Source organism: Xenopus laevis, chromosome 5L, assembly GCF_017654675.1.
Source record: "Xenopus laevis strain J_2021 chromosome 5L, Xenopus_laevis_v10.1, whole genome shotgun sequence".
NCBI lineage: Eukaryota > Metazoa > Chordata > Amphibia > Anura > Pipidae > Xenopus > Xenopus laevis.
The window spans coordinates 166,514,008-166,538,472 of NC_054379.1; the positions used below are offsets into that span (position 1 = coordinate 166,514,008).

The 24,465-nt window shown below is 40.0% G+C and overlaps 1 protein-coding gene across 1 annotated transcript; it reads right to left on the bottom strand.

Moving 5' to 3' along the window:
- Positions 1 to 232: 232 nt before the first annotated feature.
- On the bottom strand, positions 233 to 24,396 carry hadha.L (hydroxyacyl-CoA dehydrogenase trifunctional multienzyme complex subunit alpha L homeolog). The gene is made up of 20 exons (XM_018264143.2): positions 24,243 to 24,396; positions 18,947 to 18,988; positions 17,196 to 17,266; positions 15,830 to 15,963; positions 14,630 to 14,768; positions 14,095 to 14,214; positions 13,061 to 13,163; positions 11,569 to 11,691; positions 10,644 to 10,762; positions 9,414 to 9,470; positions 9,188 to 9,297; positions 8,876 to 9,010; positions 7,536 to 7,707; positions 6,018 to 6,104; positions 5,672 to 5,812; positions 5,361 to 5,429; positions 3,995 to 4,190; positions 3,063 to 3,177; positions 1,496 to 1,641; positions 233 to 658 (listed from the first exon to the last, which is right to left on the bottom strand). The coding sequence occupies exons 1-20, from the start codon at positions 24,298 to 24,300 to the stop codon at positions 513 to 515; spliced, it is 2,283 nt and encodes a 760-aa protein (XP_018119632.1). The 5' UTR covers positions 24,301 to 24,396; the 3' UTR covers positions 233 to 512.
- Between the last annotated feature and the right edge of the window lie 69 nt (positions 24,397 to 24,465).

Genomic DNA, 24,465 nt, shown 5'->3' on the forward strand with positions numbered 1-24,465 from the left:
CTTGAAAAATTGAATTCGAGGGGTTAAGCCTGACCTGACACGCTCATTTAAATTACAATCAAGTATCCTGCCTCCTGGAGGTTGGAGCTTTACCCCATCGTTCCCTGTATCCCCCTAAGACGACAGAGACATGTATTTTCTTATTGCATTTAGCATGTAAGGAGGGGGAGGAGCTATTTAAACAAAGGTAATGCTGACAAACACAGTGTATTTAGAAAGAAACACAAGAAAGTTGTTGAAAACGACATTTTATTGATCAAGTTGCAATGGAATGGCTTCACTGCCAGCAAACTGGGACATTCCGGAGCTCCCCGGTACTGGCGCATATTATAAATACAAGTGCAAGTATCAGCCATACAGAAAAGCTTATTTGAGTGGCATTAAATGTAAGGCACGTATGGCTCCAATCTCTCATGAGGATTAGGGACAGGATTCTCTGGTTAGTGCAGCACAACTTAACCCTCTCCAGGGACATTGAGTTCCATTACTCACTGCTCTTCCCACTCAGTCGTTTAGTGGTGGAACTTCTTGCTGGAGTCGTTGGCATGATCAATCAGTAACTGGCACGGAGTAAACTGACTGCCATATACACTCTCATACTTCCTCATCTTCTCTACTATGTGCTTCGCTCCAAACGCGTCGGCGTATCTGAATGGACCTGTGTGAGATAATACAGAGTCTGTCACATTAATATCCTATTTATCCTATGTAGGGCCGGGGATCATTACACTGATCAGTTACCTGTAGAAATGATTACATTCCCTACGTCTGTGATATGTAATTACTAGATAATGATAAATAAACATTCTTCCACTATATTAGTTTGGCAAGGAGGCCACTGATTCACTTGAGACTAATCAGTAACAATATGGCAGATTTCATGTATTTGAACAAACGGAACATTACAGATAAATAATCGCTATATTTCAGTGTTTGGTTATCTCTGTACATATGAGCTGCCATATTGCTTGCCTAACAGACACGTTCTGTGCAAAATATCATTGGCTGTACTATGAAGAACATGTTACTACTAAAATACTGTGTATGTGAATGATTCAAGGCGCCTATTGAACCTCTGTTTTACATAGGGATGCACCAAATCCATGATTTGGGATTCGGCCGAATCCCTGACTCCTTCGTGAAAGATTCAGCTGAATACTGAACCAAATCCTTATTTGAATATGCATATTAGCGGCGGGAAAGGAAACCGTGGGGAAATGTTTTTTAATTCTTGTTTTTTGACGAAAAGTCACGCGATTTCCCTTCCCATACATAACTTACATATGCAAATTAGGATTCAGATTCGACCGAATCCTGCTAAAAAGGCCAATCCCAAACACAATCCTGGATTCAGTACAACCCTAGTTTTTCAGAGCAGAGAATCTGTTGCTGGTGTCAGTTGCTCCCCTGAGTAGAAAACCCCTTATACATTCCCAGCAATCCATTTCCCCAGTGAATACTTACAGGTTCTATGCTGAAAGAAAGGAAAACTTACCTCCCAGACACGGGGGGAAACCAAGGCCAAACACAGCCCCAATATCTCCTTCTACTGGGTTAGCGAGGATTCCCTCCTGCAGACACATCACTGCCTCATTCACAAAGCGACTGACCAGGCGCATCTGGATGTCTTCATCTGAGGAACTACATAATGACATCACAACCAACTGAATCACATGATTCCTTACTATCTCCTCCCATAGATTACTCTGCTTCTTACAATCCCCATCCAATAAAGTAGCAACAACTATGTCCTAGTAGCCAGATCTGATGTCAGTGGGGACATGGCCAGACAAAAATATCTAGTAATGAAATGCTCCCTAAGTTTGTTCATAGTCTGTACAGAGAGATCCCATAAAACTATGGCAGCATAGGTATTCCCTGTACTAAGCACAATTCAGCAGGAACAGTCCCTAAATTTGCTCATAGTCTGTACAGAGAGATCCCATAAAACTATGGCAGCATAGGTATTCCCTGTACTAAGCACAATTCAGCAGGTACAGTCCCCTAAGTTTGCTCATAGTCTGTACAGAGAGATCCCATAAAACTATGGCAGCATAGGTATTCCCTGTACTAAGCACAATTCAGCAGGAACAGTCCCTAAATTTGCTCATAGTCTGTACAGAGAGATTCCATAAAACTATGGCAGCATAGGTATTCCCCTGTACTAAGCACAATTCAGCAGGAACAGCCCCTAAGTTTGCTCATAGTCTGTACAGAGAGATCCCATAAAACTATGGCAGTATAGGTATTCCCTGTACTAAGCACAATCCAGCAGGAACAGTCCCTAAGTTTGCTCATAGTCTGTACAGAGAGATCCCATAAAACTATGGCAGCATAGGTATTCCCTGTACTAAGCACAATTCAGCAGGAACAGTCCCCTAAGTTTGTACAGAGAGATCCCATAAAACTATGGCAGCATAGGTATCCCCTGTACTAAGCACAATTCAGCAGGAACAGCCCCCTAAGTTTGTTCATAGTCTGTACAGAGAGATCCCATAAAACGATGGCAGCATAGGTATTCCCCTGTACTAAGCACAATTCAGCAGGAACAGCCCCCTAAGTTTGTTCATAGTCTGTACAGAGAGATCCCATAAAACTATGGCAGCATAGGTATTCCCCTGTACTAAGCACAATTCAGCAGGAACAGTCCCCTAAGTTTGCTCATAGTCTGTACAGAGAGATCCCATAAAACTATGGCAGCATAGGTATTCCCTGTACTAAGCACAATTCAGCAGGAACAGTCCCCTAAGTTTGCTCATAGTCTGTACAGAGAGATCCCATAAAACGATGGCAGCATAGGTATTCCCCTGTACTAAGCACAATTCAGCAGGAACAGTCCCCTAAGTTTGCTCATAGTCTGTACAGAGAGATCCCATAAAACTATGGCAGCATAGGTATTCCCTGTACGAAGCACAATTCAGCAGGAACAGTCCCCTAAGTTTGCTCATAGTCTGTACAGAGAGACACTGTACTGTTATATTCATAATTCAGCAGACTCAGTGGTACGGATGCCCATTTATATAAATATACAAGATGGCATAAGAGAGAGACAAGTAACATACACTTCAGGCTTGGCCTGTAGCTTGAACTTCTCCAGTATTTCCTCAGTACCAGAGTTTATTGGCCGACTCTTCACTCCCTGCTGATAAATATAAAAGCCTTTGCCAGATTTCCGCCCTGTAGGACAGAGAGAGAACAGACAGAGGACAAAGGGTTAATCATACATGGAAGCAAGTCTGGTGAAAAGATACACGGTGAGAGTATTTGGCTGGTCCAAGACACACACAAGGATTCTCATAATGAATTAAGACCCACGAATAGCTTCTAAAATATGCTGCCTAGTAAAGTTATTACGTGTACTGATCAAGTACAAGCGACTGTTTTATTATTACACAGAAAAGGGAAATAATGTTTTTAAAAATTTGGATTTGAAGAAAATGTAGTCTGCAGGAGACGGCCATTCTGTAATTTAAAGCTTTCTGGATAATGGATCCCATACCTGTACCAGTATTTACAATGAGCCATGAGTGGCCCCCAATAAGACAGGGAGAGTTTTGATGTTCAGCTCCAGCAGCCTGTAAGAGCTGTAAGAGGGGGGGGGGGTCTGCAAGAAAACTGTCACACACAAATAGGACTAAAACTACAATCACAACAAGATCCAGTAACAGCATTTTTTAAATAGGAATAAAGATTAAGGGGCAGATTTATCAGAATGTGAGTTTAGAGCTTAATAAATAAAAAAAACTCACCCATGTTCTATTCATTCATTGGATTTTTTGAATTGTATTTACCAGTGGGTTAAAGTTAGAACTCCCCATTTAATAAACATGGTTCTAAAAATCCCATAGGAATGAATAGATTGTGGGTGAGTTTTATTTTATTAAGCTCTAAACTCTGCTGCTAAATATTAACTAAACACATTCCCCTAAATCCAGCCTGTAGATTTGAAGGACACATTTGTAAACTCTCTGTTTAAATATTATTTAGTACATACCCAAGAATCCTTTAGCCACCATGGCTTTCAAGAGCTCAATGTTTCCGCCTCCAAACCTCTCCCCAAAAGCTTTGCCAAGATCCTCAGCCACGTGAGCTGCCACATCAATGCCCACCTCATCAGCAAGAGTAGAAGCCCCTACTGGGAAACCAAAGCCGGTAGAGAGGGCGTCCAGCTTCTTGGGATCCACCCCTTCCTATGAATTTACACAAAGACAAAAGTTATAGTGTCGAACATTTGATATGAAGCGGTGTAAAGGTGAATAAGATAGAAAGAAGGAAAGAAAGAAAGAAAGAAAGAAAAAAAGAAAGAGAAAAAGTAAGAAAAAGAAAGAAAGAAAGAGAAAGAAAAAGAAAGAGAAAGAAAAAGAAAGAAAGAGAAAGAGAAAAAGAAAGAAAGAAAGAAAGAAAGAAAGAGAAAGAGAAAAAGAAAGAGAAAGAGAAAAAGAAAGAGAAAGAGAAAAAGAAAGAGAAAGAGAAAAAGAAAGAGAAAGAGAAAAAGAAAGAGAAAGAGAAAAAGAAAGAGAAAGAGAAAGAAAGAAAGAGAAAGAGAAAGAGAAAAGAAGAAAGAAAGAAAGAAAGAGAAAGAAAGAGAAAGAGAAAGAGAAAGAGAAAGAAAGAAAGAAAGAGAGAAAGAAAGAGAGAAAGAAAGAAAGAGAGAGAGAGAGAGAGAGAAAGAAAGAAAGAAAGAAAGAGAGAAAGAAAGAAAGAGAAAAAGAAAAAAGAAAGAAAGAAAGAAAAAAAGAAAGAGAAAGAGAAAGAAAAAGAAAGAAAAAGAAAGAAAGAGAAAAAGAAAGAAAGAGAGAGAAAAAGTAAGAAAGAGAGAGAAAAAGTAAGAAAGAGAAAGAAAGAAAGTAGAAAGAGAGAGAAAAAGTAAGAAAAAGAAAGAAATAGAGAGAGAGAAAAAGAAAGAAGAAAGAAAAGAAAGAAAGAAAGAGAGAGAGAGAGAGAGAGAGAGAGAGAGAGAGAGAGAGAGAGAGAGAAAGAAAGAGAAAAAAAGAAAAAGAAAGAAAAGAAAGAAAAAAGAAAAGAAAAAGAAAAAGAAAAAGAAAAAGAAAGAGAGAAAGAAAGAAAGAAAAAAGAAAAAGAAAAAGAAAAAGAAAGAGAGAAAGAAAGAAAAAGAAAGAAAAAGAAAGAAAGAGAGAAAGAGAAAAAAAGAAAGAAAGAAAGAAAAAGAAAAAAAGAAAGAAAGAAAGAAAGAGAAAAAAAGAAAGAAAGAAAGAAAAAGAAAAAAAGAAAGAAAGAAAAAAGAAAGAAAGAAAAAAGAAAGAAAGAAAAAGAAAGAAAGAAAAAATGAAAGAAAAAGAAAGAAAAAATGAAAGAAAGAATGAAAGAGAAAGAGAGAGAAAGTTTTCATGTTCCATTACCTGCAGGACACGGACAACTTCAGCCATCATGGGGCCCAGGCAGCGAGTAGTGTAGAATCCTGGTCCGTCCTATTAACCCACAAACAGCAAATTATTCATGACCCTTATGCCTTGTTTGAAGCAATAATAATAATAATAATAATAATAATAATAATAATAATAATAAAAGAAAATAACTATTTAACATCTTTTGTCCAAATGCCATATTCATTATAGGGAAGTTATAAAAAAAATGTATATAATCAAGGGCCCCAAGGAGCTGCCTATGGTCATTTAGTTGAGGTTTATATGACTCTTCACTAGTGACTGACCTTCACCACAATGATGACCTTGCCCTGTTTGAGGCCGACGGCTACAGCAGAAGCAGTGGTGTCCTTAGAGGTTTTATCTGTAGTGATTATTTCCAACAGCTGCATCTTATCCACAGGGGAGAAATAGTGCATTCCTATCACCTACACACACAGAGAACATATAAGGGAAATGAAAATACAAACACAGGTCCGGTACATGAGGGTCCGGCACAAGTACAGCCCCTTGTTTAGTTACACTGCTCTGAGAGGAACAGAGAACCACTGGGTTTATGGCTAGAGAATGAGAAACCCCAGTAACAAACGACTGGATACCCTGCTCCATCCAATAACAGCACTTTGTACTCACCTTCTCTGGCCTTTTACTGCCTGCCGCTATCTGAGAGATGGGGAGGGCTGATGTGTTACTGGCAAATATACAGTGTGGGGGGACAACCTGCAGAAAACAGAGACTTTTTTATAGATCTGAGGGATAAAAAGATGATATTAAATAATCACAATAGCTTCTGTCAATCAGTTCAGATTGTAACATATATACACATACATACATACATATACATATACATATATATATATATATATATATATATATATATATATACCCTACTAATTCCCTGTACATGGGGCATTTAGCCAATTAGGGGGCGTTTCTATTGTGCAATCCCACAGAAACTGCCTGCTCTTGAGTCAAAGTTCTGCCAGCTAACACACCCCATTAATGTAACAGAGATGCCAGTATCTAACAAGTTATGGCAGTGGCTGCACACATGATTTGATTGCTAGCCCTGTGGCTCAGTTATCTGGTCTTTACTGGGCTTGGCTGGTTTGTAGATCTGGTTAGAGGCAAAACATACTAGTTTGTGCTCTTGCACGAAGGGCACTGTCTCCGAATACACTGTAATAGGAATATGACGTAGGAATATAAGGAAGCTATGAATAAAGAGAGATATTTAAAGGGATACTGTCATGGGAAAAAAACATTTTTTTCAAAATGAATCAGTCAATAGTGCTGCTCCAGCAGAATTCTGCACTGAAATCCATTTCTCAAAAGAGCAAACAGATTTTTTTATATTCAATTTTGAATTCTGACATGGAGCTAGACATATTGTCAATTTCCCAGCTGCCCCAAGTCATGTGACTTGTGCTCTGATAAACATCAATCACTCTTTACTGCTACACTGCAAGGTGGAGTGATATCACCCCCTCCCTCCCCCCCCCCCATCCCATGTCCCACTGAGACACATTCAGTTGCATTGAGAAGGAAAAACAACAGCCTGCCAGAAAGCATTTCTCTCCTAAAGTGCAGGCACAAGTCACATGACCAGGGGCAGCTGGGAAATTGACAATATGTCTAGCCCCATGTCAGAATTCAAAACTGAATATAAAAAAAATCTGTTTGCTCTTTTGAGAAATGGATTTCAGTGCAGAATTCTGCTGGAGCAGCACTATTAACTGATTCATTTTGAAAAAATTTTTTTTTCCCATGACAGTATCCCTTTAAGGACTAAGGAATAATCTTTTAGAACTGCATTATGGCCGGGAGTACAGGCATGCCGGAGGAAGCAAGAAAATAAAAGGTGCCAATTACACAAAACGGTGTAAACAGGAGTCGAGAGAGACTCATACAGTGAAGGAATTCACAAGAAAAGAGGTCAATGGTCATCAATGCACCTTCCATTAACTTCTTATCAATGGGGCCAGACAGTAAGAAACTGACAGAAAGTCTGCACATCAGACTTGAGAATGGATCCCACTGGCTGATAAATGTGCCTGTATTAAGCATTTGCAACAAGTCTGGTGTGAGATGTGCTACTTGAGAATATTGAGCGTGAAGGATTCTCCCCACTATAGAACGACAGATACTCACAGCTTCCACCTCCTGCAAAACTTTGTGTTTAATGCGGATATCCTCAAACACGGCCTCGATCACCATATCGGCCGTCTCGAATCCCTTATAATCCAGCTGCCCCGTCATATTGCTGACAATGCTGTCTCGCTCAAAGGAAGTCACGCTCTTCTTCTTCACCTTGTCATTAAGTCTGCGGAAAACAATGGAATGTTTCTATTTCCACTTGCAGAATAATCATCAGACTGGTTCTGCCTTGGAATCGCCATGGGATGTCCTACATTTGGGAATCTAGACTGGCGCCACCAATAACTGGCAGGGATTCAGTGATACGACAGTCAAATACAGGATCTGTGGGAGCAAGTTTGGCTGTGCTCTCTGCAGCTGGTTTAATAAAATAGAACTAAACTTAGATTTCATTTGTTCATATGTTGTGGAGCTGCACTAAGCTGACTTTATACTGGAGGGAAGTACTAGATACCTTACATGAGGTGCTTCAGGTGGCAATTGCCAGAACACCTAAAACATGTATCTTGGCCATAATACAAGACCTGAAGTTGAATCAATATCAGTCACTTTTCCTCCTTGGGGCACTATTGCTAACTAAGAGATTAATCACCCAGAACTGGAGAGCAGCGACTCCTCCTACTTTCGCTACCTGGAAAGCGATAATGCAGGATACCTGCAACACTGAGTATTTAATGTATTTAAAAAGGGGTGTCCCCACCAAATTCCATAAAATTTGGGGACCCTGGACCGACATCTACCCCCAACACCCAAGACAACCTCTAGCAGTTTAAGGGAGACCCCAATAATGTCATAACATTATGTACTTGTAGGGTTGCCACCTTTACTTAAAAATAATATCGGCCAGTGGGGGCGGGCACCAAAAGGGGGCGGTCCGTGACAGGAAAAAGGGCGGGGCTACATGGTGTGCCACAAAAGGGGCGGAGCAACATCGCAGAGATGTCCACGGCGCTGGAAAAAGGTAAGATCTTTGCGAATTGGGGACAGGCCAGGGGCTTTTTTTAAAGCGTACTACAAATTTGTAATACCGGCCCCGGCCTTGGCAGGTGTTTTACCGGCTAGGCCGGTAAAATACCGGCCGGGTGGCAACTCTATGTACTTGTGACGAACTGTTTGATATGTGCAATGCTTTTTTTTTTTTTTTTTTTACTAAGACATGTAACATGTAATACATTGTTTTTATTTATTTTGACTTTTCATTGTAAACTGCTTGCTTTTATTTTCTTAATAAACTAACCGAATTTTAAAAAAAAACTAAAAAAAAAACCCGTAGATTTCATTTTCTGTACATGATTTGCTTTTCCCACCAACATAGAACACTTTTTAAATCATACCCCTTATAGACTTGTTGCTGGCCTCTTCCCAAGCCCTCCACTGTCGTGTCCTTTAGAATGGTCTTTAAACCTTTATCCACAGAGACCTGAGCAATGCCAGCTCCCATAAGTCCAGCCCCAAGTATAGCCAATGTCCTGAGAAGATTGGAAACAGAAAATATTACATTACAATATATACAGATGTCTCAACCGCTTGCTATTTTGGATAGTATGTGCCGGGATCTGAAAACACTTTTGAATGGCCCAGGCCTAAATAATGGTCACAAAGCCACCCCCTCAATCATGCAAATGTCCATTATCATCAGAACTTACTGTACTGGTCTTTCTGGAGCACCAAACTTGTTCTTCTTACACAGAACCTGTCCGTGGTACAGCCCGATTAGTGCTTTAGACTCTGGGGTCATCCCAAGCTCACCGAATTTCTGCAGGATTCATAAAATAAGGTTTATGTGAAAGGAAATTATAGTTCAGATTCAAAATGCTCTGCAAAATGATGGAAATTAAACAGATTAGCTGAATAGTCTCTTGTTAAACATACCTGTGCCTCAGCAAGATACCCCGCCTCCTGCCCCTGATCCAGCCCAGTCTTTACCACCTGGGGGAGAAAAAGAAAAATATTATATGGGCACAATGTTGACCTACAGACAATGGAAAACTGAAAAGCAAACACAAAAGACTTGGGGAGGCATTTATAAAGGACAACTATGGCTAGAAATGCTGTATTTTATATACTAACCCTACAGTATCAGCCATCCTATGAGAGTAATGATTCATTCCTTCAAATTACTTTTCAGCAACTCACATTTTGGTTCTTATTAGGGCATTTTTTTTTTTTTTAGAGCAGCACTGCACATGCTCAGTGTACTCTGGGCGACTGCCGTGAAGCAAGGCTTAAAGGAGAAGGAAAGGTTAAAACTAAATAAGCTTTATCAGAAAGGTCCATCAAAATATACCAGTAAACTCCCAAAGTAGTGTTGCTCTGAGTCCCCTGTTAAAAGAAACAGCACATTTCTTTCCTTCTATTGTGTACTCATGGGCTTCTGTATCAGACTTCCTGCCTTCAGCTTAAACCTCATTGCCCTGGGCGTGAGCATGCTCAGTTTGTTCCTCTCCCCCCACCCCTCCGTTATCTACTGTAATCTGAGCCCAGAGCAGGGAGAGACTCAGGCAGGAAGTGATGTCACACCATGTTAATACTGCAGCTCCTAAACAGAGTTTCTAAAGCTTTTTACTCAGGTATGGTAAAACATTCTACAGAATAAATATAGCATTCTAGCTTGCACTATTGCAGCTAATCTATTGGTGAAAATGCCTCCGTAGCTTTCCTTCTCCTTTAAAGGTAGTGGGAAATCTTCAAAACATTAAGAGGAAAGTGAGGTCACATCTGCCTTAAAAGCTGATGCTACAGGGCTTATTATTAATCAATACTAAATGCACTAATTTCTGAGCTGCCATGTAATGTGAATTAATTACGAATCAGTCTTGTATTGTATATATACACGTTACATTGGGAGTCCGTCAGCTCAAGTAACAGACAGCAGCTAAGGGCACGTGCACTGAACCAAGAGCAGTGATTCAGCAGAAAGATTATGGGGAGCTACAGGGGAATGCTACTAAAGGGCAGCGGTGGCCTTGGGCTGGTACAGAAGGACAAAACAAGAAGTGTAACATTTAAGTTTTAGTTCTCCTTTGATGCTCCATATACTCTAGCTCTCATTTATAGAAGCCACCTGCAGAATAACGCACAAACACTCCGCTTGCACAGTACCTCAATAATCTTGAGGGGTGCAGGGTAAAGCCCCTTTGTCTGTTTTTGCACTTTTTTCTCCACGGTGTTGTATATTTGTTGCCGGACAAACGGCACGGACATAACATAGTCTGTGATCTCTGAAACAAAAAAGAAAAAATGATCCTGCATCATTCGAGCTGCACTTCGCTTACTGAATGGACTCTGGCTGAATGACCAGCAGTACTTTCAGTTCTACTCCCAAACAATAGGCCAATTAGAAAGCACCAGGTTGATAAGCTGATAAATGGAAGCTTTTGAGAAGAGAAAATGTCTGTATCATGCATGCCTGATGCTACAGTGGATTTCTTAAATGTTTTTTTTCCGGTTTGAAAGAAGTGTTCCCTCTTTTTAAATTAGACAGCTTCTGTACACAAGAGTGTATACAGTAGTTATACATACAGTATAGGGGGGAATTCACAAAAGTGAACGGAAAGACAGTTTAAAGACACTTTTATGAATTTGCCTTTCAAACGACATAAAAATGGCGCAACAACATTTGGAGTAAAGCTCAGTACAGTTTATGCATATTTACGCCCGACGGAGCTTTTTAAAAAACGCAATGTAAAAACGCCACATCTGGCCTTATCTAACAGCTGAAATAAATTTAGAATTTGCAAGGCACTTGCACAGCAAAATAGCAGATTTGCAATAAACTGGGATTAAAATGTGACCCCTGTAGTTTCCTGTTCTGTACTTTTGCCAGTGACACATTTGTACACCAGATTGCCTTCCCCGGTAGACTGACTGAATTCATATACGATCACATAATGGTCTGTAATTGCTCCACAGATTACCCTTCTTGCATGGCTAGTGATAGTTACTGCATGAACATATCATTGCCTAATGTAAATGTGAGAGGCAGGAGAGAAATGGAAGGGGAGCTGCACCCAATGCTCATACTTACTCTGTATCAGACCCTTCTCTTTCTTCAAGGAGATCTTCTTCCTGGCAATTCCTCTGGCAGTGTCCACGGCTACTTCTTCCAGGTACTCGATAGTTCTCTCCTCTGGACTTTTCAGGCCTGGTCCTGTTTAGCATATTTATAACATAAGTATTACAATATCATGGCAATAACAAATAATAATGCTGCAGCAGATGTTGGTAAAACAAGAACAGAGTGAATTCCTTAATTTACCCAACGGTGTCACCAAATGATCTGTGTTACCAAAGACTGGGCAACTGGCTGGGAGTCTAAACATATGTGCTGTTGTACATAAAATAGTCGCCACTTTACAGTATTACAACAGGAAGTGCCTATAGATCTACAGGTGTCCTCTGCCTTCAGTTATACCATGTAACATTTATTGTACAGGTACAGGACCGGTTATCCAGAATGCTCAGAACCTGGGGTTTTCAGGATAACAGATCTTTCCGTAATTTGGATCTTCCTACCTTAAATCTACTGGAAAATCATCTAAACATTAAATAAACCCAATAGGCTGGTTATTATTCAACGATTATACAAAGTTGCTGTAGCTTTATGTGCATGTAATGCAAATATATATGTATATAGCAGCCCTGTATTCTGGTACGGGAGCTTTTATCCAGAATGCTCAGGACCCGGGCTTTTCCGGATAACAGAACTTTCCATAATTTGGATCTTCATACTTCACCTTCAAATGAACTTTTAGTATGATGTAGAGAGGGATATTCCGAGACAATTTGCAATTGGTTTTCATTTTTTATTATTTGTGGTTTTTGACTTATTTAGCTTTTTATTCAGCAGCTCTCCAGTTTGTAATTTCAGCCATCTGGTTGCTAGGGCCCAAATTACCCTAGCAACCATGCATTGATTTGAACAAGAGACTGGAATATGAATATGGTGTGAATATGAATAGGAGAGGCCTGAATAGAAAGAGGATAGAGGAGTAATAAAAAGGAGTAATAAAAAGTAGCAATAACAATAAATTTGCTTACAGAGCATTTGTTATTTAGATTTGAAAGCTGGAAAGTCAGAAGAAGAAGGCAAATCATTAAAAAAAAAAAAACTGTATAAAATAAATAATGAAGACCAATTGAAAAGTTGCTAAGAACTGGCCATTCTATAACATACCAAAAGTTATCTTAAAGGTGAAGCACCCCTTTAAGTCTGCTAGAAAATCATATAAACATTAAATAGGCTTTAATCCCAATAAGGATTAATTATAGCTTAGTTGGGATAAATAGCTTATTTTAAACAGAAAGCAAATCATTTTTAAATATTTGGATAAAATGGAGTCTATGGGAGATGGCCTTTCCATAATTCGGAGCTTCCTGGATAACGGGTTTCCGGATAACACATCCTATACCAATGATGAGTAAGTGTAAGGGTTGTTAGGTGCTTCTCATACGTGGGTGTGTTCTGCATTCGATTGAGTGATACCACAGGATAAATATAAAGTTACATTGGAACTCACCAAGAGGATCCACAAGCTGATCCACCAAGCCCATCCTCTTGGCTCTGTCAGCTCGAATGTTTCTTCCAGTCAACATCATGTCAAAAGCTGTGGGAAGTCCAACCTGGAGAAAAGCAAGATCAGCACCACTGATTAATATCAGAGCCACAACTCCTATGGGTCTGTTCAGAAATTTGCCCTGACCTGGTCTATTCTAAACCCCTTACATTAAAATGGAGGTTCACCTTTAAGTTCCTTTTTAATATATTATAGAATGGCTACTAAGCAACTTTTCAATTGGTCTTCAATTTTTCTATTTTATGGTTTTTGAATTATTTCCCTCGTCCTTCCGATTCTTTTCAGCTTTCAAATGGGGGTCACTGACCCCATCCAAAAAACAAATTTTCTGCAAGGCTACAAATGTATTGTTATTGCTATTATTTTTATTACTCTTTCTATTCAGGCCTCTCCAATTCATATACAGGTGTAGGATCCGCTATCCAGAACCCCGTTATCCCCGTTAAAGCTCCGAATTACGGAAAGGCCGTCTCCCATAGACTGCATTTTATCCAAATAATCCAAATTATTCAAAATGATTTCCTTTTTCAGTGTAATAATAAAACAGTAGCTTGTACTCCTTTGTAATCCTTATTGGAAGCCTAAACAGCCTATTGGGTTTATTTAATGGTTACATGATTTTCCAGTAGATTTAAAGGAATGAAAGATCCGTTATCCAGAAAACTCCAGTTCTACATCATACTAACAGTTAACTCAAAGGTGAACAATCCCTTTAATAACACGTCACTGGCTGATTTGGCAACACCGATTGGTGGGTCAGTATTCTCAATAATAGCCCAGATTCCAGTATTTGATATTGACTAAAACTAACATATCATGGGGAGAGCTAATTGATCATTACTTGCACATGACTGGATAGATTAAACAGGAACAGAAAGGCTAGAAAACTATCACACATATAACTCTATAGTGAGCCTAAAACAAGCACCACTTGGGAGCTGCCTTATAATTATTAGAGTTTGACTCGAGTCACTCACCATCCTGGGCAGCCTCTGCGTTCCTCCTGCCCCCGGCAGCAGCCCAAGTAAAACCTCTGGGGTCCCCAGAACGGTCTTCTTGTCCTTTGTTGCCACTCTGTACTGACACGCAATGGCCACCTGTTGTAAATGACATTAATACAGGTCAGAGATCATCACACCTACAGATTGTGCACAGTTTTGTCACAACAGGAGCTATAACACTGGGCAATAACTCCATTACAAATAGGGAAGTGTAACTAGTATTCCGATAATTTAATACTTATATGAGAGAAAAGAAAGAATGCAGGCAACAGCCCTACTTGGTATTCAGATTGCTTATCATATGACCTTTATTAACAGCCAACCTTCAGAAGTCAAAGATGTTTAAAAAAATAAATAAATAAAACCCACACAAAATATCATCTCTCCCTGAAATGAACTAACAACGTACGGATTTTAGGAAGTGAAGTTCTACAAAATCTACAAAAGTTGCTTTACGCTAGATTAAAAGTAGTGTTTAGCCTGCAAAAAGAAACAGAGAAAGAATACTGACCTCTAGTCCACCTCCCAGGCAGGAACCATTGATGGCGGCAACTATGGGTTTGGAGGACTTCTCCAGCTTTGCAAACATCTTCTGCCCTTCCTGGGACAACTGTGTGACTTCCCGAATGGACTTACAGGCCTCAATCATGCTGTTACAGTAGAAAAATAAATCTATTTCACTTAAAGGTTATATATTAGTCAACTTTGAAAAGGCTCAGGGATCGGAGCCCTCATTATTATAAATCTAATGCTAAGGTACCTAAATCTGAGGCCAGACATAAGATTTTTTTTAAATGTGTTAAAGGATAAGTAAACCTTTATAACAAGTGAATTTTAAAATTGATGAGGGGGCTATTCTAAGCACTTTTGCAATGTACATTCATTATTTGTTGTAACAAAATTCATTCATGTTAACGGTGCATGTATCCTTTAATATCGTACAATTAAAAAAAACAAATAATGAATTTACATTGCAAAAGTGCTTAGAATAACATTAACTTATTTTAAAGGAATTGTTCAGAGTAAAAATAAAAACTGGTTAAATAAATAGGCTGTGCAAAATAAAACATGTTTCTAATATAGTAAGTCAGCCAAAAATGTAATGTATAAAGGCTGGAGTGAGTGGATGTGTAACATAATAGCCAGAACACTACTTCCTGCTTTTCAGCTCTCTAACTCTGAGTTAGTCAGTGACTATAAGGGGGGCCACATGGGACATAACTGTCCAGTGAGTTTGTAATTGATCCTCAGCATTCAGCTCAGATTCAAAAGAAAAAGTTGTGTCCCATGTGATCAGCCTTAAGTCTCTGATTGGTTACTGCCTGGTAACCAATCAGTGGAAAGCAAGAGAGCTGAAAAGCAGGAAGTAGTGTTCTGGCTATTATGTTACACATCCACTCACTCCAGCCTTTATACATTACATTTTTGCCTAACTAACTATATTAGATACATTTTTTATTTTGCACAACCTATCTATTTACACCGTTTTTATTTTAACACTGAACAATTCCTTTAATAGTTTTACTTATACGTTAAAAGTCTACAAAAATCTCCCTTGTTCTGGGACTGCGTGTTAGTCACAACCCTTTTTGGGCTGTTTGCCAACTCTATTCTTATAGTAACCTGAACCCTGCAAGATGAACTTCATCCTCAAGTTATTACTGCAGCAGTTGTGTATAACCAGACAAAGCAAAGTGATTATCAGACCTACTTGATATCAGCCCCAGCAATGAAGCAGCCTGGTTTGGAAGAGATCAGGACAGCACTTTGGACGGCATCGTTGGCCCAGATTTCATTCATAACGTCGCTGAATTCTCCCTGCAGCTGCTTGGACAGTGTGTTCACCTACACACACATAAAGGAGGAGAGAATTCATCTAGAGAGCAACTCTGTAGCCCAAATAATGTAAAACTTAGTACCAATGCTCTTTCTTAGATGTAATTAACAAAGGGTTGTTTCATCCCGACAGCAATGCGATGCAAGGCATGGCACCCTGCTACTAATTGCCAGGAAGATGCCATGTTGTTTAGTGTATAATATCTGGTCTGGTGTTACTCATTGTGTTACTCATGATTATTAGAGGAAAGTGATCAGCAGTGTTGTGTGTGCCTACTACTAGGGTTACAAATCAAATTCAGGTATATTGGTTTAAGACATTGGATTCTAACTGGGTTCAAGTCAGTCGCACCTCTCTGTTGCCTTTTAGTATGATATGGCTAATTCTAAGCAACTTTTCAATTGGTCTTTTGTATAGTTTTTTAATTATTTGCCTTCCAGCTTTCAAATGGGCTCATTGACCCAACCTAAAAAAAAACAAATACTCTAAGGCTAAAAATGTATTGTTATTGCTACTTTTTATTAGTCGTCTTTCTATTTTGGCCTCTCCTATTCATATTCCAGTCTCTTATTCAAATCAATGCACGGTTGCTAAGGTAATTTGGACCCTAGCAACCAGATGGCTGAAATTGCAAACGGGAGAGCTGCTGAATAAAAAGCTAAAAAACACAAATAATGAAAAATGACAACCAATTGCAAATTGTCTCAGAATACAAAAAGTTAATTGAAAGATAATGGCTACACTGGGCAAAGGTAAAAGCTTTGGAGAGTGACTCTTGCAAGAAGAAAGCAAGGGAAGGGAAATGTTCAAAATTGAGGAACTGATAAAATATGGGGTACTGATCGTAATAAACTTTAGAAGGTTGAGAAAGCCCCCACTAATAAAGTGATATTGGGGATGTCAGTAGTGGAAGAGACAGGGCTGGTGAGATGAAAGGTCACACTATAATAATGCTAGCCTAAACATGTACCACTATGTATATTACTAGGTCACAGGCTTCACACTGCAGTGTAATTGTATATTTCATGTCTGCTGTTTCCAGAACTCATTTTTGGAGGGGTGAGAAGATGAAGGCGCATGTCGTTTATGGAAAACTTTGCTCATATTACTTGGCAATTTGGGATTAAAGAGGGGGAAAGGGGAAAGCAGAAATACGTGTATTATATGTATAAAACAATGACATATATCAATAACTAAACACACTGTTAAGATGCTAAAGGGTAAACTAAGCACTTGTTACCTTGGAATTGGGGGAGTTAAATCGAACAACAGCAACATCATCTTTGATCTCATAGTTTACATGGGTTCTTGCTGGAGAAAAAAGAGAAACATGTGGAGAGTTAGCCTAGAGAAGATTATTGAAAGGTAAGAACATTTGCATGCATTCAGTATGAACGGAAGCATAGCTGCTGGTGCAAAAGTTCGAAATGGACGGAATTTGCAGAGTCGCCGGAAGACATGAAGAACAAAGATGGCTGCAAGGAACTCTGATGCCAGAATCTGAGCATAAGAATAAAGTGTAAAGTATGGGGCATTTCCCGGGGGGGGGGGGGGGCAGTTAGACTGGGGGGAGGAGGAGGGAGGGGGGGTTTACGTGGGGTGGGAAGGTTTTTTTGTTGAATTCTCCTTTAAGAGAGATATAAGCCGAGGTACCTAATTTTACCTCCAAAAACTGGGAAAGCTTATTGACTCGAGTATAAGCCTAGGGTGAGAAATGCAGCAGCTTCTGGTAAGTTTCAATCAAAAAATTGAGGGTTTCTGCTCCCATTGGAGGTGCCGGCGTCTCGTTTTTGGACGCCGGTGACTATTCTTAGACGCTGGCGATCGTTTTTTGCGCTTGACCCGAGTATAAGCCCAGATAGAGTTTTTCAGCATATTTTGGGGGCTGAAAAACTTGGCTTATACTCGAGTATATACAGTAATTAGGCTGTAACAGGAAATTAAATAGCTGCCTTTGCCACATGGTTTAGTTGTCCTACAAATCACAACTCATAACATTTTATGCATCTATAACCTACATTATGCTTTGTAGAAGGTCTAAATGATGAGAAATGATGGGAAATAAAGTGGGGGCTCAAACAAAAAAAGTTTCTGATTTGTAGGGAGATAAAGTAAAGTAGCTGAGTAAAGAGAAGAAAAAAAATGGTTTAAAGGGCTTTCCTTGAAAGTATTATTTAAAGGGGAACTATAGCGAAAATGAAAATGTAATAAGCTTCATTGTATTAAAATAAGAAACTTTCTTAATACAATCAATTAAAAATTCTGCAATGTTTCTGAAATAATCAAGTTTATCTTCACTATTCCTCTCGCAGCATCTGTTTCTCTTCATTCTCTCTTCATGCAGCAGTTGGGTGTCAGATATTCACCGACAGTTAGATCCAATATATCTTATATGGGGGGTTCCTTTCCTAGCAGATGTATTAGAGCTCATTCAAATAACTGATTCCAGTACAAACAAAATAACTGCCTTTTGCACAAATCCTGCATGTAGAGAGACATGATGTCTGGTGAGTTTAATAGAGTGAGCTCTAATACATCTTCTAGGCAAAAGGAGCCCCCCTATAAGATATATTGGATGTAACTGTCAGTGAATATCTGACACCCAACTGCTGCATGAAGAGAGAATGAAGAGAAACAGATGCTGAGAGAGGAATAGTGAAGATAAACTTGATTATTTCAGAAACAGTAGATCATTTTTAATTGATTGTATTTAGAAAGTTTCTTATTTCAGTATGAGGAAGCTTATATTAAATTTTTATTTTAGTGATAGTTTCGCTTTAAGGATCATTTTGCCACTAGAGGGCACTAATCATCAGCGATTCCCACACAAGGTAATACATGGGTCCAACATAATTAGACTAAACTGATTAGAAGTCACATTAACACAAATCAGATTTCCCATGCACTGAGAGGGGCACGGTATCCCCCAGTGTATAACAATACCCCTTGCAAACTTGTAGCCCACAAATACAACAGACTCGGGTCACTCACTCAGTAGTGCTGATGACATGGAGAGATGTCTGCAAGAATAACCTGGGGAAGAAACACAAGAGGAGAAGTTAGTGACAGGGATCAATAGCAAACTAAATGCTTATTGCAATGTCTGGGAATAACAGAAAGTCACTGAATAACATGGCACACAGAGATCTGGGTAACTGGACATTATAAAAGCCAATAAGTAGTAAACTTACTAATCACAGCTAATGAATGAAAACCCACAAATGGACTGTTGTTGAGTAGAATCAGGTTGTGTGTTTGTTGTGTGCAATATAGGGATGCACCGAATCCACTATTTTGGATTTGGTCGAAACCCCAAATCCTTTGTGAAAGATTCGGCCAAATACTGAACCAAATCCTAATTTGCATATGCAAATTAGGGGTGGGAAGGGGAAACAATTTTTTACTTCCTTGTTTTCTGACAAAAAGTCACGTGATTTCCCTCCCCCCTAATTTGCATATGCAAATTTGGTTCGGCCGAATCCGAATCCTGTTGAAAAAGGCCGAATCCTGGCCAATTCCCAAACCAAATCCTGGATTCGGTGCATCCCTAGTGCAATATATGGACTTTGCAGCCTGTTCCCATTTCACAAGGATTCACCCAGGGCAGAGAACTCTCTACTGTCACATGTGCAATGTACAATCACACAATCAGGCATTTGTATCACATATATACACTGCACTGTGCTATAGAAGTATAAAGAGTGGAGAAATTATGTTTATATGATGACTGGGGGGACAGACATGAGCCCGTGGAGCTCCCCTGATTTTTCTAAGGGAAAGCCCTGACTAATACAATAGTGTCTATCTCTCATTATAAAGAGTATTTTTTATTCCAGTTGCAGCTTTCTTTGCTTCACATGAATCCATGTCCCCAGGGAGGGATCTTTAACTAGAGAGTGTTGGTATAATAGGAGCAATTAGACTGATATATATATATATATATATATACACACACACATATATATATATACACACACTGTGCATAGTTGTGCTCTGCAGCTGCCATCAGTAGTACCGAGTCTCACATGAGACTGCTGCTCTGTATCTAATTGTGTATCACAACTGCAGTAGGGACTGAATTCTTAGCTTTGTCCCCTGTCTGGGTCACCTTCCCATGTATGCGGGACAAAGGGCACAACATTCAATGACTGCAGTCTCTGTGCCCTCAGTTGTGTCTCTAAAGGAATTCTGGGGTAGGTATGGGATCAGTTATCCAGAAAGCTCCAAATTACAGAAAGCCCGTCTCCCATAGACTCCATTTTATCCAAATAATCAAAATTTTTAAAAAAGAATTTCCTTTTTCTGTGTAATAATAAAACCGTAACTTGTACTTCACCTTTAAGATAACTTATTATGTTACAGAATGGCCAGTTCTTAGCAACTTTTCTTGCTCTTCATTATTTATTTTGTACAGTTTTTTAATTATTTGCCTTTTTCTTCTGACTCTTTCCAGCTTTCAAATCTAAATAACAAATGCTCTGTAAGGCTACAAATGTATTGTTATTGCTACTTTTTATTACTCATCTTTCTATTCAGCTCCTTTCCTATTCATATTCCAGTCTCTTAATCAAACCAATGCATGGTTGCTAGGGGAATTTGGACCCTAGCAACCAGATGGCTGAAACTGCAAACTGGAGAGCTGCTGAATAAAAAGCTAAATAACTCAAAAACCACAAATATTAAAAAATTAATATCACTCTCTGCGTCATACTAACAGTTAATTTAAAGGTGAACAACCCCTTTAAAGTATGAAAATCCAAATTATGGAAAGTTTTTTTATCTGGAAAACCCCAGGTCCTGAACATTCTGGATAACAGGTCCCATACCTGTATACAGGGCTGCTATATCCATAAATACATGCACATAAAGCTACAGCAACTTTGTATAATCTGGGGAAATACTAATACAATTTATATACAAATGAGAAAGTGAACTTTCATTGCAAAATGAATCATTTAAATGTATTTGAGGCAAGTGTTTGACAAGCAGCATCAGGTGGCACTCCCCAAGGTCACGGCTTGTGAAACTCATTGGGATAATGCAGAGTCATTATCATTTCCATATAAATAGTCACACTGGATTTGTTCCCTTTTGTACATACAAAGCATAAGCTCTAGACACGTGAGCCCTGTATAAACAACATCATGCAGGAACTGTCTGGCCTATTCTATAGCTGGAGGCATCACTGGGGAAAGTTTTACAGGGGTTTTCTAAGGACACGGTGACCTCTCTGAGTTCTGCACCAATGAGACGCATTCCAGCCGCTCCTCAATCAGTCAATGATTAATCACCACTTAGGTCCTTAAAGCAGATAGATGGGCTTTAGAATTAAGGGTTTCTAAAATGTTTCTATGTTTAAGGGTTAACCAGGGATCAGTCTCCAGCGCATGTGCAGAAGGGACAACGGTAAATTAATCAGGGGATTGTCATTAAACCAATTAGTCAAGAGTGACTCAGTGATGATCATTAGGGTCACACAGGTGGGCAGCCAATCAGAAAAGGATTAGGAGTGACCTGCCAATAAACACACTGCCTGATTGATTTGGAACACCTGACCCCACGTGATGTTGACCACTGAGAGTTGTGTAGTTTGGTTGAAATGCACAATTCAGCAGGCTTTGAACTTGTACCTGTCTGGTTGCTACGGCTACACTCCTCTCCGCCCCTCCTGCTGCCCCACTACCAACAGCAGAGAGATTCCTGCCCCCCTGCATTAGCCTCTGTCCCCCAATGGGAAATACAATATAGTTGCACAGAATGAGCCGCATCACGTGACAGCTCGGGTACAGCAGGGTTGCCAGGTTGGAGGTTTTCCAGGCATATTGGGCTACTAATTTAAAGCCTGGGCTGGTTTGTAATTTGGAGACCAGCCGAAATTTTTTTCTTGCCCTAATGTGCCAAGCCTGCGTCTCCCAATCCATGTTGGGTAATGTCGTTTTTGTTTAATTATTTGCAGACTGCCAAGTTTAATGTAAAACTACAATACCCAGCATGCAACGGGACTGACTTGTGTAGAAGTCGGTAGTTACCACATTTTGGACTCTGTACCCCAGTCTCCTGTCTAGGGTTGTCACCTTTGCCGGTGGCTAAACCCGAACAATAGGGGCGGGGCCGATAGCATTGGGGGTGGAGCAGTGATGTTGGGGTGGGCAAGATGACATCAGAGGCAGGCACTATGATGTCGTGAAGCTATGATGCTGGGTCAGAGTTATTACATCACTTATATACAAATGGATGGATTTCTGTGCAGTTTTCACACAATGTTTTAAATGGGACAGAAAGTTTTGAATGGACGGCCCTTTGACAAACTTAGAAACCCAAGCGGCTGGAAACTCTACCTCTATCTATTCTGTCCGACGAGTAAGACCAACCCTTTAACTACAGATTATACAGCAATGCTCATTTAGAAAAACTAGTTCTTATTTTTGATTGATTTCCTTATTTCTGTTTCTTTCATGACAAGAAATTAACTGCACCTCATAATAACTAGGCCATGTCAAGGCGAGTATCTTGGTGTTTAATTGGTTTTCATTTATTGGCAGATTATTGTTCTGGTTTCACAAGGCTGAAAACCGAACACAAAGTTGAGACCTGAACAAACCTTAGAAAAACCCAACTGTTTTGGGTCAAAACCAAACAGGAGGCAACCCTATTCCTGTCACTCTTAAGCACTCACATTCTCCAGTGACTTTCCTCAATTTCAGACAATTTTGGGACAAAAATCTGCAGGCCACCAAAATGTCTAGAGGTTGAGCTGTTTTACCAATATTTATTGAAATTGTATTAGGCCTTATGGGACCCCTATACCTCCTGGCCCCCCTCTGTAGTTACTGACCCATTTTACCTAATAGAAAACTTGCAAATCAGTGAAAATTTGAAAAAGGCAAAATTTCAGACAAATTCATTTATTTTTTAGACTTTATTTCACTGCACATATTGTGCTATGTGTGGGCTACAGTTGAAGTGCCTCTTGGCTAGTTTGGGGCTAGTTTTGTAGCCATTATCCATGGAGGGGCAGTTTTCAGCAGTGCAGAAAAAGTGTAACTGACCATGTTTTTAGATGGAGAGGAATGTTCTGAATAATGACTGTAATGGGAACGTGCTGCTCTGTAGATTCACTAAGCACCGAATTTGCTCTAGCGTCCACTTTGCTCACATCACAACACTTCGCCAGGCGTAGATTCGCCAGGACAACGCTAATTCACTAAAATCCAAAGTTGCGTCCAGGGTGCTGAATGCTGGTGAAGTAGCGCTAGTATTACTGCGGCAAGCGAAGCGAAGTTGCGCTAGCGTTGGCTAATTTGCATACGGCGGGAAGTTAAAGTACAATGGACATATATATTGCAGCAAATACACTACACAAGCCTGGGAAACCTTAATAAAATAAAGTTGTTATATTGCCCTACACATGAGCCCAGTGTATAGTTTATGTGCCATATGTTAGGAAATGTAGGGGGGAAGCCGGGTACCCTAAAAAAAAAAAATGTACGCTCTTTTGCAGCCTATCACCCTGAAAAAGGAAAAGTCGCCAGTGTTTTTTGGGACTAAGAAAAATGTTCAACAATTTTTTGAGGAATCTTTGCCTGGTCTGAGGTGGCGAAGGCAAGTCTGGCGCAAGAGGGAACGTTCAGTAAAATCCGCATCTTAGTGAATTTGCGCAGTTACGTCCATTCGCCAGGCGTTCAGACTCTAGCGGTACTTCGCTCCCTATCTCCTTCGCTAGCGAAGTTACGCCGAGGACCGTTAGTAAATTGAGAAATGACGTCACACTGGTGAATTTTCACTAACGTCAGTCACTTCGCCCTTTAGTAAATCTGCCCCTAGGTGTCTGCATTTACTTCCTCATGTGCATTTAATGTCTTTACAGGCAGTTTTTGATTGGCAGATGCCTCTTGTATTCTCATGTATAGGAGATGTGCCTTTAGATTTCTTTTTAGACTTTATTTCACTGCACATATTGTTCTATGTGTGGGCTACAGCTGGAGTTTGGGGGCCATGAGTTTGGGGGCCATGAGTTTGGGGGCCATGAGTTTGGGGGCCATGAGTTGGGGGGCCATGAGTTGGGGGGCCATGAGTTGGGGGGCTGGTTTTGTAGCCGACTTTGGCTGTTTTTTATAGTTAGACCTGACAACCCGGGAGAGGAGTGTAGAAGTTAAACAGAAGCTGCAGAGTTTTAGGCTATAGACAGGTTGGTGCCAGATAACACCCAACTAACTGCTTATAGTTAATGCCCACCCGATACGTCAGCTGCTTCCCTTCCCCACACAAACGGGACTGCCCCGGGTACCTGTCCTGTTAGCGCCTCCGAGCCTGGCCAGAACTCCAACGAGCCGCGCAGCCGCCATCTTGTCCGGTGTGACACTGACAGGGCTCAACCTCAGGAGGCAGCTTTTGCCTCAGTAAGATTTAGCTGTCCGCGGCACTGCCTGTCCGGCCGGGTGCAAATGCCGAACAACTGGAAGCAAATCCGAAAGCTCCGACCTCGGGAATCGACGGCACATAAACTTGAC

Coding starts and splice junctions, on each gene's coding strand:
- hadha.L (XM_018264143.2), bottom strand. CDS start 24,300: ATGGCGGCTGCGCGGCTCGTTGGAGTTCTGGCCAGGCTCGGAGGCGCT. Junction 1,642..3,062: donor CTACAGGCCAAGCCTGAAGT/GTATGTTACTTG, acceptor GTCATTATGTAG/TTCCTCAGATGAAGACATCC. Junction 659..1,495: donor TTTCCCCCCGTGTCTGGGAG/GTAAGTTTTCCT, acceptor TATCTCACACAG/GTCCATTCAGATACGCCGAC.